Raw genomic sequence first — 14,268 nt, forward strand, 5'->3', positions numbered from 1 at the left:
GGGGGGGGGGGGGGGGGGGAGGTGGGAATGCATAGGGTGGAATGTTTGCCCCTTTTTATTATTCGTGATGTGCACTCTAATGTTGCTAACCTTGACTGTATTCATTAATGTGATAACATGCTTAGATTGTAGAACGGACTTTTGATATACGCACTTGCGCTTTTCAGGCAATAATGGCTGAAGGGAAGCAACATGCTCTCGCTATTGGCTTTACAAAAATGTCAGCAAAAGATATGTGAGTTAACGTTCCCCATTAAATAGTACTTTGTCAATTGCTTCATACGTGGGATTTGCGGTTGATGCGTGCAGAGCTTCGTTGTCTTTATTTTCCGATTGCTTTATTTGTTCGGTTCCTAGATCAGCAAATGTACTTGCTCATTCTCTCACAGCAGCCGCCTATTCTCAGGCTCGCATTCTGTATTGAGACTCTGTCCTGCCTGACTCTATTTCTGCTTTGCTTTAATTAATCGTATCGAAAGTTTGGTTTTCAAAAAAAAAAAATAGTACTTTGCCAATTGCAACATGTTTTTCATACTTTTCTGATTGTATTAATTCTAGTAAGGAACTATAATTGAGGTGAAAACTTTGTACTGTGAGCTGCAAATAACTTTGAGGATGGATTGGTTGGTATAAGCTTTTGTTTAGTTATATTCTTTAATTAGAAATAGTAAAGATGATAGGAAAGAGTTGTCTGCAAGAACCAAGGTAAAAGCAGCTGCAAACCATCAAGAGTTGCAGAAAGTTTTCGCGGTTTCTATTGCTTGAAGCCCTGAACCGTTTGATTTCTATGTGTGTGACAGTCATTCATTCTAATCCTTTATCATAAAATGTTTTGAGCTTCAAAAGTGATGCTTCTTGTTACTGCAGAAAAGCAATCAACAAAGGAATCGGTGTCGATAACATGCACTATCTCAATGATGGCCTTTGGAAGGTAATTCCATTTTCAAAATTCCCGTGATCCCATTTCTTTGGCAGATCTAAAGGGTGTGTTTTTTCGACATAGATTTGATTCAAATTCAATGCCTTGAATTCTGTTATTTTTGTTTCTTGACCATAGATGGAGCGGCTGGATTGAGTGTGTGCGAAATCCATTCAATGGTTACTTGTTTCCTGGAACACACTGGTTTCTTGGTGTGTAGTAATGATCCTTTTCTTCTATGATTACCTATATGAACAAGGTTTTGTGTTCAGTACCTCTTGACGTACTGCACTTTGAAATCATGATGAGTTTTTATTTACGGTGTAAATTTCGAATTTGGCATGTACAATTTAGAGGTTGTAACAAATCGGAGTCAATCTCAAGTTACAAAGATATTCTCTATATTTTATTTTACCTGTTATGTTTATTATCCTTTGAAAATTTGGATTGTAAATTACTTTACTAACTTTATTTAAGTCACCTTAACCAAAATAGGCATATAAAAGAGGACGGTTGGAGTATTATTTATATGCTAATTCATAATTTATTAGTCACAGTTTTTCCTACTAAATAGGATAAAGGGTTGACAAAATGCATTAAAAATTCTTGAATTTAAAAAAAGAAACTTTCAATTAAATAATTATTTAGTGACAAAAAAAATTTACCATCATTACTCGAGAATTTTATTGAATTGTATTTTTTTGATAAATGTACCTTAAGTTTTTTTCATTCGTTTAACGGTCTGGATCCATTTGTATTTGCATCTGGATAAGTCAACTGAGTTTTCATATATATATTCCTCAACATTTTGACAAGTCTCATACGTTGAATGACTCTTCCATCGACATGTCTCAACCATGAAAACCTAGCCCCAAAAGATTATAAGCGAAATACCTTGCTTATTTTATGCAAGAAACCAAGCTAAAATGTTGTTGGGCTACTCAAATGCTAGCTATTTGTGTGATCCCATAATGCCATATCTCAAGCTAGTTATGCTTTCTTTTGTGGTGGTACTACTATTTCAGGAAAGTATGTTAAACAGACTACGGTTATCACTTTTATAAACCACTCAGAGATTATTATTTTATATGAAACCACATAAAAGTGTTATGGTTGAGATCATTGATACTACATATTCATAGCACGTGTGGCAAAACAAGTGAATGGATTGCCCCATTGTTCTATATGAGGATAATGCATTATGTGTTGCACAAATGAGTATTAGGTACATCGAGGGAATTGAAACTTGACAAGACATATAACATTGAAATTTTTCTATCCATATGAGCCCTAGAAGAGCGGTGAAATTAACATATTAAAGGTTTGCTCTAGTGACAATCTTGCATATTTGTTCACTAAATGTCTCCCTTCACCAACTTTTAAAAAATATGTTCATAATATTGGAATGCACAAACTTAGAAGATTGTTATCTTTAGTGGGATAAACATTTTATAATCAATCTCGAAGATTGAGTCTTGAAGGCAAGCAATTGTACTATTTTTTATTTGATTATGTCTTGACATACTTTTTTTAATAAAATATTTTTTTTAATGAGGCAACTAGTGTGGCACATGGATATGCATACATCATGTACTCCCTCTGTCCCATTTTACCTGTCCTATTTACTATTCATTGGTCAAACCAACTCTTCCTTCTTTACTTATTTTCTTTAGTAATTTTTTATTATTTTTAAATTTAATTTTTTGTGTTTAATAGTACTTTTAATGTAGTTTCTAAATATATAAATTTTATACATTAATGCTAAACTTAATAATATGAAAAATTGGATTAAAAATTACTTCAGTCAAGCCTCGTTAAACGAATCAGACATCCATTTTGGGACGAAGGTAGTACTATTTTCCTCAACTAGGTTTTTCGCATAAAATTTTTCTAGTCATGTTTTTAACGAGGCATGAGTATGAAATAATAATGTCCAATGAGAGTGTTATAAATATAATATACGTGGACATTACATGATGACTTTTTACCAGAACCCTAAGAACATTGTATATACGGAGAATTAAGTTTTGATAAATAATACGGAGTAATAAAGTAGTTATTAATTCTCGGTCAGTTGTATTCAAAAAAAAAAAATTCTCTCTTTCTCTACTTCTTGTCTTTTACTTCTATACATATAATATTACATATAAGAATGATAGTGCCATTCACATGGGGTGCATCACAATTTGCAACATAGTTAATTTAGGTCCGTTTGGAAACCTAGAAAATGACTGTTGAAAAATGTTTTTTCGAGTTTACAGTGTTTGGATGCACATTTTGGTGGAAAATAACTTACACAAAATTTTGGCGTAAGTCATTTTCCGCCAACAACCAAAACATGGTTTCGACGGAAACCTTTTTTTTTTCGGTTTCAGAATTGTGACTTGCCATATTTAGATCCTAATATTACATCAAAGGTTTGTATTCTCAATTTCTCATTCCTGTTCTCCATTCAAATCACTTTTTATTTCATTGTTTTGTATACATATCAACTTTGTCGCCCCTCAACTCCTCCCCTCTTCCCCAGTCAAGAAATTATTATGTATTTATTTTTTTAATTTTAATAAATAAAATTATATTTAATACTATTATAAATATTTTTATATTCTAAAAATAATAATTAAATTGTTTAATTTTACAATTCTACTCATATTTTAGAGAATGCACTAAACACACCATGACAGTTTTTCAGAACGCAATCAAATATTGGAAAGAAAAATATTTTTTTAAAAATAACTCATTTTCTTGGAAATATTTTCCAAACGACCCTTGATTATTTCACAAATTGGCATTTTGATTTTGATAAATTTAAAATTTAATTAAAAAGTGACAAAAGATTAAAGCGGGAATTTTGGAAGATAGAGGCCGGGTTTTGACTTGTGAGTTGTGACACTAAAATAGATCTGTAGATGGGACACGTGTACGGTGTGGAAGCAAGGTGCATGTAAGGAAAGTAAACCTCATCAACACAGCATACGCCAGTATAATCCTCTCTAAAAACCCTAGAATACCTGAGTGCTACCAGAATATAGCAGGGCTAATTCTCTCAGCCGCACGCCCCCTTCGACCCCCGGAACCTTTTCAGCGGAGCTCAACAATGGTAATCTCTCTCGCGCTAAACCTCTACGTTTTGTGACATTTCTTTATGCATCTCGCTTCATGTTTCGTCTCTGCAGGGTATCGATCTCAAAGCCGGAGGTAAGAGCAAGCAGACGAAGCGCACAGCGCCCAAATCTGACGATGTTTACTTGAAGCTTCTCGTGAAGGTTTGATTCAATCCCTCTGTATTTATGTGTCTTCTATATCTACAAATGTACGTTGTTATGTGAAGCTTGCAATAATTGGTTGACTTGCTGCAGCTGTACCGATTTTTGGTGCGAAGGACCGGAAGCAAGTTCAATGCTGTGATTCTGAAGCGTCTCTTCATGAGCAAGACCAACAAGCCTCCGGTTTCTCTCTCCAGGCTCATCACTTTCATGTCTGGAAAGGTATCTCCTCACCCTGTTTGGCTGTTTTTTTTGTTTAAATTATTTATTTTGTGTGTGTTTGTATAGTTATATGTGCTGTTGTTTTGTTTGAGATGTTGATTAGTTTTTGGATGGTGCTTATAGGAGGACAAAATTGCTGTGTTAGTGGGCACTATTACAGATGATGTTAGGGCATATGAAGTCCCAGCATTGAAAGTTTGTGCACTGAGGTTCACCAAAACTGCAAGGGCAAGGATTGAAAAGGCTGGTGGAGAATGCCTGACATTTGATCAGTTGGCTCTTAGGGCTCCATTGGGACAGAACACGGTATTGAATCTAACAACATTTTATCATTTGCTTTATTACCATTTTCTAGAAGTTTCAAGATTTAACTGTTGGTTTATATTCTGTGCTAGTGTGGTGCCTAGTGCCTACATATCATTCCTGTTATTTGTTTGACTAGCGGGTGAGTTCTGTAGTGTAGACTATGGATGTTTTCAAATGAACTTTGCTGTTATGTGAAATGAAAAATAGAGAGATGAACTGTGGTGCTTGTATGCCAATGTTTTTATAAAATGGAGAAATTTGTGGGTTTTACCCTTGTTAATAATTCCAATTAGGTTTAATTAGTCTAGTTTTTAGTAAAGAGGAGAATTTCATGTTTTCCCCTTCTTAATAATGCCAAGTAAGATGAATGAGTCTTCTACCATCTTTTTCTATAATTTAGATAAGAGAATATGTCCTGGCATTTTTTTTAATAATCTGATGCGTTATTCCAATGGATGTTGTATATGTTATTGCAGAAAATGAATAATGCAATACAATGACCATTGTTAACCGTTTGGTAGTTGACACAGCACTTCTTTAGCCATAGTTAGATCAATGAAGCTAAGGCTTTGGATTCAACAAATATCACATAAGCCATCTTTTATACGCTTTTGTACACTGGAAATCTCACAATTGATGTTCCTGCAATTTTACTGTTTGTTTTCCTGTTTGTGGGCTTTATCTGCAATATTACCGTAACACTCGGCGCAGCCCTTAAGATCGCCTTCCACATGTCCAATGGAAGCGTTTTGAGTCATAGCTGCGCTATATCAACTTGAATATATACTAACAGCCACAAGTATAGAATATTATAATTATTTGTACTTGTGGTTGTAGTATATATTGGGATTCTCTTTAGGGTTTTCCTTTTGAGAGTTCCTTTTCCCCCACTTTTCTGTCTTAGGGTCATTTCCTTTATTTTTGATATGCTTCCACTTGTGGATTCTGATTCAAAAAGTTGATTCATAATGACACTATTGAAAGTGGGATACATACAGTTCCTGGAGTTGAAATTTCTTTGTATTTTTGTTTCTTTTTAATAGGTCGGTTATTGAGTTCATGGGGTGGAGATATTTGATAAATTGTGAAGTTAGTGAAGCTTTTAGTTCAGTTTTTATTCTTGTGCATGGCACGAATGATGAGGCTATTAGATGGGTGAGAGGCAAATGCCTCAATGAACTCAATTTACGAGGCTTATTGATATTCTGACATGCCAGCTTTCAAGAAAAATTTCCATACTGTTTTCTTCATGTTTCCTTGTTGATTTTCTGAAAACCATTGCCAATTACATTGAAAATTTTGTGAGCATTCCATGAATTTTGGGAGTGATAGCAATGCTGATTTTTGGTCCATTATCATGGCTTTTGTGCAGGTTTTGCTGAGAGGTCCAAAGAATGCACGTGAAGCAGTTAAACACTTTGGTCCGGCTCCTGGTGTTCCTCACAGTCACACCAAACCATATGTGCGTTCCAAGGGAAGAAAGTTTGAGAGGGCTAGGGGTAAAAGAAACAGCAGGGGATACAAGGTTTAGTTTTATATATCAATATCCGGGGACCTACCTATACCTATTTATGTTTTGTATTATGGAATTCAAATTTTGCAAGACAAGTATGAGTTTCTTGTTTCCTATTCTGATGTCTAGTAACGTAGGGTTCTTCCATCTCTTCGACTATGGATCATCTTAAATTGTTGCTGAATGCAAGATTTGTTGAATTGAAGTTTAGAAATTTGATTTTAGGCCCTACTTACTCTGTGCTATACTTTTGCATTATTTTACAATTCTCATTAAAAGCGTCATACATACAAATGAGCTTCTTTTTGTCCAAATACTTCTACCTCCATAGCATATATCTACATCCTATAGGGGTCAGCATTTTCAAAGATTGCACCAACAGTTACCGAGTATAGATATATCATAGTATTTTTCCTGTGTTTTTCAGCTTATTATATTATTATATTGTACATAAATATGATTTGAACAGCCATCTAAAAAGTTGGGAGAAAAGTTTGGAAAATGGCCAAATATCAATAGAGACAAAATTTCTACAGAGATCTCAGATCTCATCACTCTGAACAATGTATAGTAGTATATACAGTGTAGTTAGTGTGTTGAAGATAAAAAGTTGTGTAGTGGAACTGGAGCAGCCGAATGTTTTAATTCTCGGCTAAAGAAAATTTAACCTAAAAGGTAAGTTAAGGTGTGAGCTTGAATAGTTGTGGAGAGCTAGCTTAATATGGACTTGGAGCCGATAAAGGAGAGGCAGTGGGAGTGATACTAATTGATAAAGGAGAGGCAATGGGAGTGATACTAATTGATGAAGGAGAGGCAGTGGGAGTGATACTAATTGATAATGGAGAGGCAATGGGAGTGATACTAATGATTGATAAAGGAGAGGCAATGGGAGTGATACTAATTGAAGGCGGAGGCGGACTAGAAACATAAGCCTCCTTCTCTTTAGCGCCTATATCTTTGAAATCATCGTCGTCTAAATCCGAGTACTTGATGGATTTGTCCTTCTTGGGTGGCGGGTAAATGAACCCAGCATTGTAAGGAACCTCTTTCTTCTTCTTAATCCATTTATTGCCGGTAATGAATTTTCCGGGAGTGAACCGTTTGATTTGGCTGGCAGGAAGCTCCTTGATTCCAGGCCAAGTCACCCGCTTCGATTTTTTAGCACCCGCTCCTCTGTTGTTGAACTCGGAGTAGAAGAGGGTTTTGAGTGCAAAACCTTTGTTCCATGGCAACCACCCCTCCGGTTCAATGAAATCCGGGATGAAGGATTCCATGATAATGGTTCTCGAGTACTCCTTCCAGGGGCGGCCCAGGTAGGATTTGATGGTGGACCTGACTGGGCCATAATCGGGATCTGCCACAATGGTGCAGTTCTGCAGGACAAGCCCTGTGGGCTGGTGCGGGTCCTTCCGCCCCTGCGCCGTCACGATGTTCTGCTGATTCTCCAGTGGTTTTCGGACCACAATGGTGCAGTTCTGTAACACCGCCGCACTGTCGCCAAAGATGAAATCAATGGTGCCGGAGATATTACAGTTGCGGTAGAATTGGCGGTAGGTGTGGGCGTACACCGTGTCTTGATACCCATCCATTCTGCAGTTGTAAAAAATGGTTTTATCGGCGCCCACCCTCAACGCCACGGCCTGGTGCTTTTCCGGCCCGGCCGAGTTCTCGAACCCGATATCCCTAGCCATGAAATAGTCCCCAAGAACCACAACGGTGGCGGTGTGGAACGTGGAAACCCCGTCGATGAAATTCAACCATCCCGTGATCTTCGTCTTGGTTGGACCGTCACCCACCACGACGAGATTAGTGAGATTACGGTAAAAGGTAACCTGCTCTTCATAAACGCCCTCTTTGATGTACAAAACAAAAGTTTCGCGACTTTTGGTAGGAATATTCTTTAATGCATCATTGATGTTGGTGTAATTCCCGGATCCATCTTTTGCCACAATGAGATCAGGTTCAATCTCTTTGAGACTGGTGGTTTTAAGAAGCCTGCGCCTTCCCGAGCTCACCCAATCCGGGAAGTTTTCTTGTTTGGTGGTTAAGAGAAGACGACGATCCTCGTTTAAGGGCGCTGGGGCCTCGGCTCCAAAACCGATCAAAACATCAGAGAGTTGGGTGACAATAGCCAAGGCATTGCTAGTAAGGTGCATGGATTTGATCAAAATCTTCCTCATCTTTTTCTCATCATTTCCAGGGATTTCCTGGAAGCCAGTGAGGCAGGTCTCCTGATAGGTAAGAGAGCCACTGAGCCATATCTTAAGATCTGCCAGCCAACTATCCATATCCGTCATATCAAAGTTCCCAAACTTCACCCGTGTCCTTCGAAGATCACGTATAGCTTTCCTCCCCAGCTCCTGACAATTCTCCAAAGCCATTTTCGATCTCGGGTTGTCCTTGAGCTTCGTCAGAAGCTCCGATTTCTCCATCGACTTGCGGAGGCTATAAATGGTGACATTAAACGCGGCGAGAATAAGCTCTTTGGGGTCGTCGGAATTCGCGGCTCTTGAATTGGACAGACTATCCACGCAGGTTTGTTTGTAGGTTGTAGGGTGGCACACGGTGTCAATGGCTTTCTGGGAGGCCGTCAAGAGCTGCTCATCATTTGTTTCGTCCTGGTCTTGGCTCCCGATCACAAGGGCGACCACCATGGCAACCAGGAGCAAAGAACTCACGACAAGGACGCCAATCTTCCTGCCCCGGTTCCCCTCTTCTTCCATTGTTGTGTTAATTAATATTGAGAAGGCCGGCCGGGAGAAGGAAGAGGTTGAGCCGGCCTTTGCCTCTCTACTTCTCGGAGGTTGGTGAAGAGGTATTATAGCATTTGTAAGTGTGATTGTTTCGGGAGATTAGAGGTTTGGAATGAAAGGAGATGTATGTATGATGCTTAGCTTCTTTCACTGTTCTCCACCCAAATTTATTTGGGTCATCGACATCACAAACACCGAACCAATCTACTATAGTATCCTAGGATTCCTAGCTAGTAAATGTTGTTAGTTTATGGATTACATTAATTAATTTATTGTCTATAGAGCACTAGCGGGTTAGCATGCATGGTACATGCAAATATCACGATATTATTCTTGTATGTAATGTTATTATTTGGTGTACTACCAAACAATGAAATGTTTTAGTATATTAAAAATGATGATTTATTCATAGCCCACATTGCAAAGTGTACCATGGTTCATAGTATAATTTTCCTTAGAGATGACAAGTGGGCAAATAATAGTATCTATGTCCCCTATTCCCCAACAGGGATGGGAAATTACCCATATCCCATCCCGCCACGATATTTCGAGGATGGGGATTTCTCGTCCTAGTATATATATTTTAAAAATGTACGTCTTAATTTTTATTACACTATAAAATAATATATTATTTAAACTATATAATTAATTTACAATTTTATATATTTAAATATTCAATTAGTCTAAGACCCCATTATCTCAAATACATCTAGTATAAATACTGAAAAACATTAAACAATAATTAAGGATTCAAATTATTCAAATCATAAGCTATTAACCAAACTACCAATTGTCTAAAATTTCAAACATACAAACATAATACCATAAAAAAAAAAAAGTCCAAATATTAGTACATATAAATATTACTCCAAAAGTATTATATTACCTATCATTATATAAATATATAATATAAAATAAAATATATATGTACTTTGCGATTTCAAATTCAAGGTCTGGGACGGGTGCATGTAGCCCCCATTCCCGTTAGGGGTCCCACTAGCGTGTCTGTTTGATCGTGAAAAAAACAAAACAAAACTTCCTTTCAAAAAAAAAAACAAACAAAATAAAATTATCTGACAAGAAACTCATTTGCCAAATGAATTTTTCCTATTCTTTTTCGGTTTTCAAAAGTTTTCTATTTTTGTCGTTTCTGTTGGTTTGTTCCATTTCAATCTTTGACCCCCGAGTTTTTTCATAGAAGTTAGGTTGAGTTGAGTTGTCATTCTTAGTTCAATTTTCTCCATCAACATTTAAGAGTTTGAGTTGGATTAAAAAATAAATAAATAAAAATTCAAATGGCACCGGAGTTTACTATATTGCTTGCTTCATGTGGTTTTGCATTTGAAAATTAAATAAAATCGGTGGGTCAATGAGATAAAGTTGCAACAGAATACAACATGCTATTGCACATTATTTTTAAAATATGTAGGGTATTACTTATACATGTTGCCTTTGTATTCATAATTGAATATGATGGAACTTAAACTAGATCGAGCAAGAGATATATATACTACAATATAATAATTCTAAAACTAATAATATATTTCCAGTAATTAAATTGAACTCCTATATTATATATTATATAAAACTAAAAATAATTACAGTTTAATTAGTGAGACCAGCCGAGAACCTGACTCCGGTGGCCGGCAACCATGACATGCCATCAATGAAGCGTTGAACGGTGAAGAAATTCGCCGCCGACGCATCCTTCATAACGTGATACCCGGGCCAGCGGACCCGCCCAGACAAGGAAGCCCCGGGCCCATAATTCCTATACTCTCCAAACCACAACGTCTTCAAAGCAAAATCTCCATACCACTCCAACCACCCTCTGGACTGGACCATTCCGCTCATGAACGTATTCATGAACACCGTCCTGGAGAATTCTTTCCAGGGCCGGCCTAAATAGGTCGGCCTGGAGGCGTATACGTAGCTGTCTTGAATGGAGAAGCCCGTGTTCTGGTCCGGGCTTTTGCGGCCTTGGGCGGTTATGGTGACCTTCTGGAGGGGGAGTGGGTCCCTCGTGAAGATCTTGCATTTTTGCAAGACGGCGGCGCCGTTGCCGAAGATGAAGTCGATGGTGCCGGTGATGGTGCACTCGCGGAAGAACTGGCGGAGGGAGTGCGCGTAGAGGGTGTCCTGATACCCCTCCATGCTGCACCGGAAAAACGCTGACTGATCGGAGTCCACCCGGAGTGCCACTGCCTGGAAGTTCTGTGGGCCGGCTGTGTTCCGGAATGTCATGTCTCTTGCTATGAAACCCTTCCCGGAAACAGCTATACGCGCGTACAAAATTTCATCATTATCAGATAATAAAATATAATGGTTCCTAAACTTTATACTCAAAATTTAATATTATTGGGTGGATCATACTATCAATTAATGCATATTAAATACACAAATAATGCACTATTAGTATATTAAAAATATATATTATATTCAGAAAAAGTATATTATTTAAGTACTAAAAGTACATTATTTTGTATAATGTAAATCCAGTACACGAAAAATATACTTTTTGTTATAATCTACACAATAATTTGTCCTCAAATTAAAGTTACCCTTTGAACTTTTAAAAGTTATAATTAAACTCATTATTAAATGTTATTTTTTTACATCAAAGCCTAAAAATAAAACGACTAATGGCATTAATAGTAGGTTACTAGGGTTCCGATGAGACTTTAGCAAATTAAACTCCAACAATTAAACCTAACGACTAAGGAACGATAGCCCATCCATTGTCTTTGAAGAAGGAGGCGACTTGCAAGTCGCTTTCTTCAAAGGCAATCGGCAACCGTTCGTCAATCGCCGATTGCCGAGGTTAATCTCAGAACATTGTTGGAGTCAATCAGAATCTCGTCTGAACTCTAATGATCTGTTATTACAAGCCATTAACGGATTTTTAAATTTCTATGCATGAAAATAGCATACGTATGAGTTTAATGGTAACTTTAAATAGTTTAAAGGTCTAATTAACTTTTTGTATAAGGTTTAATAGCCTATCTGACACTTTTTGAGGAAGTTATAAATAAAATTAAAAGTGTGAGATGAAAGATAAAAATCTTTATCTTACCAACTGTGGCAGTTCGAAATGTGGTCCAACCTTGCATGAAATTTCTATTACCGGTGATAACAGTGGCTCCAATTCCATCTCCCACCAGCATGATATTAGTCTTCTTCTTCTTCATATCAACAGTCTCATGATAAACCCCTCTCTTCACGTAGATCACATACCTCCTCCTGCTATAGCTGGGAGCCTCCAACACCGCCTGCGCCACCGACCGGTAATGCCCGCTGCCATCCAACGCCACAACCGCGTCCACGTGCATCCTCTCCGGCTCCAAAACCGCCATCTCCATCTCCCCCGCCGTCATCCAGCTCGGAAAACCCGCCTCCGCCTCCGCCTCATCCTCGGCGGTCTGGTTTCTGGGCGGCCTGAAGGGCAGGCTATGTAACTGGACGTAGAGGGTCAGCACGTTGCTGATGAGCTGCGTGACTTGAACTAAACTCCCCCTGATGAAGCTCTCGAGGCGGCGATCCGTGCCCTCGAACCCCTCCAAGCACGTGTCCTGGTTGCTCAGAGCGGCGCTCAGCCAGGCCTTGAGGTTCCCCTCGGAATGGAAGCTCTTGATGCCAGCTCGGATCTCCCGCATCTCCGCCAGCGACCAGGCCAGCTCCGTGACGGAGAAGTCGAGGAGCTCTTGGCAGTCCCCGATGGCCATTTGCTCCCTCGGAGACACCGAGAAGGTGTTGAACTTTGTGAGGGCGTCAATGGCGAGCCTGGCCTCGCTGAGGGAGTTCTGAATGGCCGCTTTGAGGATGGAGGTCGGGTCGCGGTGACCCCCGTCGGTTTCGACCCGGGACCGTATGTTCTCCAGACAGGAACCTCGGTTTTGTATGTTGTCGCAGGCCCGAGTGATGAGGTCCTCGGACGTGTGGGATTGATGGATGGGAATAACGACTTCATTGGGGGAGAGGGCTTGGAAGGAGGGTAAAAGAATGAGAAGAAGAAGGAGAAGAGGTGGAAATGCCATTGATTGGATTGCATGCAAATGGGGAATGATTGAAGGGGGGAATATAAAAGCTTTTAGAGGCCAAGCTAAGGGAAATGAATTGAATGTAATGGGAATATAATGGTTTGTTGCCAAAGTTGAAGTTATGCTTCCTTGTATTGTGTGACATGGTATAAAATTCCTTCCACTAGCTGTATGTGTTGTTAATTTCCTTAGCATGCAAGCAGCAAGCTAATTAAGTTTAATTGTTTCTAAGAATATTCTTTAAATTTACTAATTCATAACTCTCTAATGCATCATTTCCAATTACTTTTGTTGTTTTTTAATATTTAGGTCATCCTAACTTCACCCGACTAATTCTAATCCTACTTGACTCGCCACTAAAAGTAAATCATGTGCACACAAGGGATCCAATTCATACCTTATATCATTACTGTCGCATTTAGTTGTGACATCAAGTCAAGCGACGAATCACTACGCTAAGCCCTAGAGGCTCTTTTGTTCTTCTTTTTTTTTTTTTTTTAATTATTACAAAGTAGATACAGATATGACATTCGACCCCTCCATGATGAACAACTTTACTTTGGACTCTTCTCAGTTCCTTTTGAACCAATTGAACATCATGTAAATACAATACACAAATCCATGCCACTTCAAAAATTAGCCGAGTACCTCACAATTTCTTTGGAACTGATGTGGGATTGTAACTTTTTTTTTTCTTATTCTTTTGTAGCTTTTAGCTAGTCAAATCATAATTAGAGAGTACAAAATGAAGTCAAATTAATTAGAATTTATAATATTATATTCTTCTTTTTTTTTTTTAATATATGGGATTGGCCAATTCATGACCCGCTAATGAATATAAAAATCTATTATTCATATCTAACAATCAACATCAAGATTTACATTCAAGAAGGGAAAACATCAAGATTCCAATGATAAATTCTAAACTTAAAAATCACTACAGCTTCTTTCATTTGTGTTGTTTTTGTTTCTTATGTTGTAAGGCAAAGGGTGTAGATAGAATCTATCCAAGAGCTTGTAGAATCCAGCCACGTTATAGCTAAATACAGAAAGGTGAAAGCATCTTACTCACACGATCTCAAGTAAAGAATTTTAACTAACAAAAATGCATATACAAAGTCAAAAGATGCATGCACACTTTGGACAAGTTTGGGAATTACTGAATTACATTTTTACTTTTTGAGTTGTTCTTTTACATATTTGTATTCCTCATTATTCAATTTTTATATAAATATATTTACTAGAAAAAATA

General features: G+C 37.9%; 3 protein-coding genes and 1 non-coding gene across 4 annotated transcripts in view; 2 read left to right on the forward strand and 2 right to left on the reverse strand.

Moving 5' to 3' along the window:
• LOC116005680 overlaps positions 1 to 6,450 on the forward strand; it is a 13,008-nt gene extending 6,558 nt beyond the window's left edge. Inside the window, exons 8-15 of the mRNA XM_031245923.1 lie at positions 168 to 235; positions 868 to 931; positions 1,058 to 1,065; positions 3,821 to 4,019; positions 4,096 to 4,185; positions 4,279 to 4,407; positions 4,531 to 4,713; positions 6,086 to 6,450. Coding sequence (XP_031101783.1) covers positions 168 to 235; positions 868 to 931; positions 1,058 to 1,065; positions 3,821 to 4,019; positions 4,096 to 4,185; positions 4,279 to 4,407; positions 4,531 to 4,713; positions 6,086 to 6,244 — 900 coding nt within the window. The 3' untranslated portion in view covers positions 6,245 to 6,450. The remainder of the gene's footprint in view (positions 1 to 167; positions 236 to 867; positions 932 to 1,057; positions 1,066 to 3,820; positions 4,020 to 4,095; positions 4,186 to 4,278; positions 4,408 to 4,530; positions 4,714 to 6,085) is intronic.
• On the forward strand, positions 5,838 to 5,931 carry LOC116007725. Its single transcript, XR_004095329.1, has one exon. It is a non-coding gene; the product is annotated as a small nucleolar RNA Z266 (small nucleolar RNA).
• Positions 6,451 to 6,719: 269 nt separating the features above from the next.
• On the reverse strand, positions 6,720 to 9,173 carry LOC116006028 (pectinesterase-like). Its single transcript, XM_031246278.1, has one exon. The coding sequence runs from the start codon at positions 8,947 to 8,949 to the stop codon at positions 6,943 to 6,945; it is 2,007 nt and encodes a 668-aa protein (XP_031102138.1). The 5' UTR covers positions 8,950 to 9,173; the 3' UTR covers positions 6,720 to 6,942.
• Positions 9,174 to 10,503: 1,330 nt separating this feature from the next.
• Positions 10,504 to 13,070, reverse strand: LOC116006239 (putative pectinesterase/pectinesterase inhibitor 22). The gene is made up of 2 exons (XM_031246538.1): positions 12,053 to 13,070; positions 10,504 to 11,255 (listed from the first exon to the last, which is right to left on the reverse strand). Exons 1-2 carry the CDS (start codon positions 13,011 to 13,013, stop codon positions 10,585 to 10,587), a joined length of 1,632 nt encoding a protein of 543 aa, XP_031102398.1. The 5' UTR covers positions 13,014 to 13,070; the 3' UTR covers positions 10,504 to 10,584.
• Positions 13,071 to 14,268: the final 1,198 nt, after the last annotated feature.

The sequence above is a fragment of the Ipomoea triloba genome, chromosome 15 (assembly GCF_003576645.1).
Source record: "Ipomoea triloba cultivar NCNSP0323 chromosome 15, ASM357664v1".
Taxonomy (NCBI): domain Eukaryota; kingdom Viridiplantae; phylum Streptophyta; class Magnoliopsida; order Solanales; family Convolvulaceae; genus Ipomoea; species Ipomoea triloba.

Excerpts from the sequence above, each read along its gene's own strand:
- LOC116006028 (XM_031246278.1), bottom strand. The coding sequence starts at position 8,949 with ATGGAAGAAGAGGGGAACCGGGGCAGGAAGATTGGCGTCCTTGTCGTG.
- LOC116006239 (XM_031246538.1), bottom strand. The coding sequence starts at position 13,013 with ATGGCATTTCCACCTCTTCTCCTTCTTCTTCTCATTCTTTTACCCTCC. Across the intron at positions 11,256-12,052 it reads ATTTCGAACTGCCACAGTTG|CTGTTTCCGGGAAGGGTTTC; the intron begins GTAAGATAAAGA and ends ACGCGCGTATAG.